The 4,745-nt window shown below is 42.6% G+C and overlaps 1 protein-coding gene across 1 annotated transcript; it reads left to right on the top strand.

Moving 5' to 3' along the window:
• The first annotated feature begins 348 nt into the window (after nucleotides 1-348).
• On the top strand, nucleotides 349-4,412 carry LOC107480497 (translocase of chloroplast 159, chloroplastic). Its single transcript, XM_016100648.3, has one exon. It carries the CDS (start codon nucleotides 535-537, stop codon nucleotides 4,195-4,197), a length of 3,663 nt encoding a protein of 1,220 aa, XP_015956134.1. The 5' UTR covers nucleotides 349-534; the 3' UTR covers nucleotides 4,198-4,412.
• Nucleotides 4,413-4,745: the final 333 nt, after the last annotated feature.

Here is a 4,745-nt window from a genome sequence, read left to right as displayed (position 1 = left end):
CATTAAGCATGAAAATATAAAACCAAACTCATCAAATTTATTGTTTTTAATTACTGAATAACAATACAGCTTATAAATTATAAAAAGAGAAATATTAGGATTATCAAAATTTATTATTTTTAATTATTATTTAATTATCAATTCAACTATTTTAGTTTAATAATTTAATAATATATTTTATTATATACTTTTAAATATTAATAACCAAATAATAATAAATTTTTGTGATTTTTTAGCATTCTTCCAATAAATATCACTTGAAAAGAAAAATAAAAAATCTGAAGGGGTTGCTGGTTTTAGTACGAAAGAGGGAAACGGTATGTATCTGGGTCTAATCTTCATTCACTACACTGTGATTGGGCAATTGATTCCTAAAAGATATGATATAATTAGTAGCAACAGCAGCAACATCAAAAGCCTATTTCCATTTTCTAATTTCTAAAACCCCTTCCTCCTCTTCTTCGCCCACTTCCCAAACCCAAAAAACCTTATCCCTTTCTTTCCACAAAACCTATCTCTTCTTTCTCTTCTTCCATGGACTCCACTGACCCTTCTCTTCCCCAAGCTTCTCCCTCTCTCCCTGTCTCTGACTCTCTTTCTCTTTCTCCGCCTCCACCCTCTTCTTCTTCTTCCCTCGAAAGATCCGCTATCGACCGCAAGCTCCAAAACGGCGTTAATGGGCCTGCTATGGGCTCAGATGACGACGAAGGCTTTCTCAGCGGCGAAGACGCCGAGGACTTCGACGCGGAGCCCACCAGGCCCATTCTGGTCTATCCCGATGGCAGAACCCCGAAATTGGAAGATGAACTCGCTGATGCCGATGAACCTTCTTCGCAATTTTCAACCCCCGACGGCGAGAGACCTATTGCCAAGGTAACGCTCGACGATGACGAGCATGCTCATGCTCATGATGATGATGATAAAGATAACGATAACGGGGTTGTTTCTGATGAGGGTTCAGGCGGCGGCGGCGGTGGTGAGAAATTAGGCGAGGTGAAGGAGGGCGGTTCCGGTGATGTGGTTATGGAGTCTCCTGGTGGTGATGTCGGTGTTGAAGAGGTGCAAGAATTGAAGGGGAAGGAGAAACAAGGAGAGAGGGTTGTTCTTGCTACTGAAGAGGAAGAAAAGAATGATGAGTCGCTGATTGATGCACAGAAAGGCGATGATTCTTTGGTTGTGGAATCTGAACATGATGGTAAGTCTAAGTCTTTTGCTGGTGAAAATGGCGGCGATGGTAATGTTGAGATTGCTAGTGGTGGAGACGCCCTTGTTGACTCTGTGCAGGTTAACCTTTTGAGGTCTAATGTGGCTGTTGTTGGAGATAATGTGGAACAAGTTGAGGAGTCTGAGATTAAGGGCCTAGAGCCTCCTGCTCCTGTGAGCCTCGATAATGGCTTTGATCCGATTCAGCAGGGTGGCGAGAATGTTGTTGATAAGGTTGCAGGTGGAGATGATGCTGAGTCTGCTCAGAATGTTGACAGTGCTGTTCTGAATGGGGAACACTCGGAAGTTGCAACTCGCAATCTTGAGGCTGTGCAAGATGGCATTGATGCAGAGGCTTGTGCCATTGAGGGGGACATTGGGGATAGAGAGATAGATGTTTCGGTGTCTGATGAGAAGGGTGAAGAAGGAATATTTTTTGGCGGCTCTGATGATGCCTCCAAGAAGGAGTTGGAGGATTTGGAGCAACAAGCAGGTGCTGGAGAGATTTCAAATGATGAGAGAATTGATGGCCAGATTGTCACTGACTCGGACGAAGAAGAGGCGGAAACTGATGATGAAGGAGATGGGAAGGAGCTGTTTGATACTGCTACCTTGGCAGCTCTTCTGAAAGCAGCATCCGGTGGGGGACAAGATGGTGGTAGCATCACAATAACCTCTCAGGACGGGTCGAGGCTTTTCTCTGTCGATCGCCCGGCTGGCCTGGGTTCGTCACTTCAGTCTGGTAAGCCTGCTATGCGACCAAATCGTCCTAATATTTTTACTCCTTCCATGAATAGAGCCAGTACGGAATCTGATGATAATTTGAGTAAAGAAGAGAAAAAGAAACTGGAGAAATTACAACAAATCAGGATTAAGTACCTTAGACTGGTTCAGAGAATGGGGTTCACCACAGAGGAATCAATAGTGGCACAGGTGCTGTACCGGTTGACACTTGTTGCAGGGAGGCATACTGGCCAAATATTTAGCCTAGATGCTGCAAAGGAGACTGCTTCCAAGCTTGAAGCTGAGGGAAGAGATGATTTGAATTATTCTATAAATATACTGGTTCTTGGGAAAGCAGGTGTTGGCAAGAGTGCTACAATCAATTCTATTTTTGGTGAAACGAAGACCAGCTTCAGTGCATATGGTCCTGCTACAACTGCTGTGACGGAAATCCTAGGGATGGTTGATGGAGTGAAGATAAGGGTATTTGACACACCAGGTCTGAGGTCATCGGCTTTGGAACAAGGATTCAATAGAAAAGTCTTAGCTACTGTGAAGAAGGTGACTAAAAAATCTCCTCCTGATATTGTCCTCTATGTGGATCGACTGGACCTACAAACTAGGGATCTGAATGATTTGCCATTGTTAAGATCAATTACCGGTGCCCTTGGTCCATCCATCTGGCGAAATGTTATAGTCACTCTGACCCATGCTGCCTCTGCTCCCCCAGATGGGCCGTCTGGTGCCCCATTGAGTTATGAAGTATTTGTTGCTCAAAGATCTCACATTGTTCAACAGACTATTGGACAAGCTGTTGGTGACCTGCGACTTATGAATCCTAGTTTGATGAATCCAGTCTCTCTTGTTGAAAACCATCCTTCTTGTCGGAAAAATAGAGATGGCCAGAAAGTGCTTCCTAATGGTCAAACTTGGAGACCAATGTTGTTGCTTCTATGCTATTCAATGAAGACTCTCTCTGAAGCTGGTAACCTTTCAAAAACTCAAGAATCATTTGACCACCGCAGACTGTTTGGTTTCCGCACTCGTGCCCCGCCACTTCCATACTTGTTATCTTGGTTGTTGCAATCACGTTCCCACCCAAAGCTCCCTGCTGATCAAGGTGGAGCTGACAATGCTGATTCTGATATTGAAATGGCTGACTTATCTGATTCAGATCTAGATGAAGATGAAGATGAATATGACCAACTCCCGCCATTTAAACCCCTGAGGAAATCTCAGATTGCTAAGCTTAACAGAGAGCAGAAAAAAGCATATTTTGATGAGTATGATTATCGAGTGAAGATTTTACAGAGGAAGCAATGGAGAGACGAGTTGAGGAGGATGAGAGAGATAAAGAAAAAAGGCAAATCTCCCCCTGTAAACGATTATGGTTACGGGGACGAAGATGATCAGGAGAATGGAGCTCCAGCTGCTGTGCCAGTTCCATTGCCTGATATGGTCCTTCCACCGTCCTTTGACAGTGATAACCCAGCCTATAGATATCGATTCCTAGAGCCAACTTCTCAGCTCCTGACAAGGCCAGTGTTAGATACTCACAGTTGGGACCATGATTGTGGTTATGATGGTGTAAACCTTGAACAGAGTCTAGCCATCATCAATAAATTCCCTACTGCTGTCACTGTTCAGATAACAAAGGACAAGAAAGACTTCAGCATACACTTGGATTCATCAGTCGCTGCAAAACATGGAGAAAATGGATCAACCATGGCAGGGTTTGACATTCAAAACATTGGAAAGCAGCTGGCTTACATTGTTAGAGGAGAGACAAAATTCAAAAATTTCAAAAGAAATAAAACTGCTGCTGGGTTTTCTATGACATTTTTGGGTGAGAACGTTTCCACTGGGGTGAAAGTTGAGGATCAAATAGCTCTCGGAAAACGCCTAGTATTGGTGGGAAGCACAGGGACTGTGCGTTGTCAAGGTGATGCTGCTTATGGTGCTAATGTCGAAGTGCGGCTTAGAGAGGCAGATTTTCCAGTTGGCCAGGATCAGTCATCACTGAGCCTTTCTTTGGTGAAGTGGAGAGGAGACTTGGCTTTGGGAGCCAATTTTCAGTCCCAATTTTCACTTGGACGAAGTTATAAGATGGCCGTTCGTGCTGGATTGAACAACAAGCTCAGTGGACAGATCACTGTGAGAACAAGTAGCTCAGACCAGCTCCAGATTGCACTTGTCGCCATTCTTCCCATTGCAAAGGCTGTCTATAAGAACTTCTGGCCCGGGGCAAGTGAGAATTACTCCATCTATTGAATCTTTCTTTTGGTTATGTTACTGGTTAAGCAATTAGATTATCAGTTAATCGTCTTATGTTGCTTCTTTTCACGCTTTTCTTAAATAATGAGTTTCTTAGTTTTGTCTAGACTATTAGATCTGCTGCTATATTGAAGTGCATTTTATGTGGCTGAAAATTGTACTGAAATTGAGATGAAACCTACAGGGAATTTATTCGTAGTTGTTTTTCGTTACCTCCTATTTATTTGAATAATGTTAATGCCAGATTATGCTGTTATTGCTGATATTCTGCTTCTTTGCTACTGGATTTCTTGTTTATTGATCATCCAATATTAACACCTGTCTGAGGTTTTATCTTGGACTACTTAGCTGAGAAATAACACAAATAGGCTTGATAAAATATAAGTATGATTAGATTAAGAATTGGGGAAACAATTTTTGATCTTGTGTTAGTACTTTGTTCTAGCTTGTTGCTACAATATTTGGTGACCTCACATCAGTGCTAGTAGTGCGTATCCTTTAGATGAGCAAAAGGGTTAACTACCAATTCTGTACTCAAAAGATTT

The sequence above is a fragment of the Arachis duranensis genome, chromosome 3 (genome assembly GCF_000817695.3).
Source record: "Arachis duranensis cultivar V14167 chromosome 3, aradu.V14167.gnm2.J7QH, whole genome shotgun sequence".
Classification (NCBI taxonomy): Eukaryota; Viridiplantae; Streptophyta; class Magnoliopsida; order Fabales; family Fabaceae; genus Arachis; species Arachis duranensis.
The sequence above is the reverse complement of the archived record's forward strand: the minus strand, read 5'-3'. Positions and strand labels throughout refer to the sequence as shown.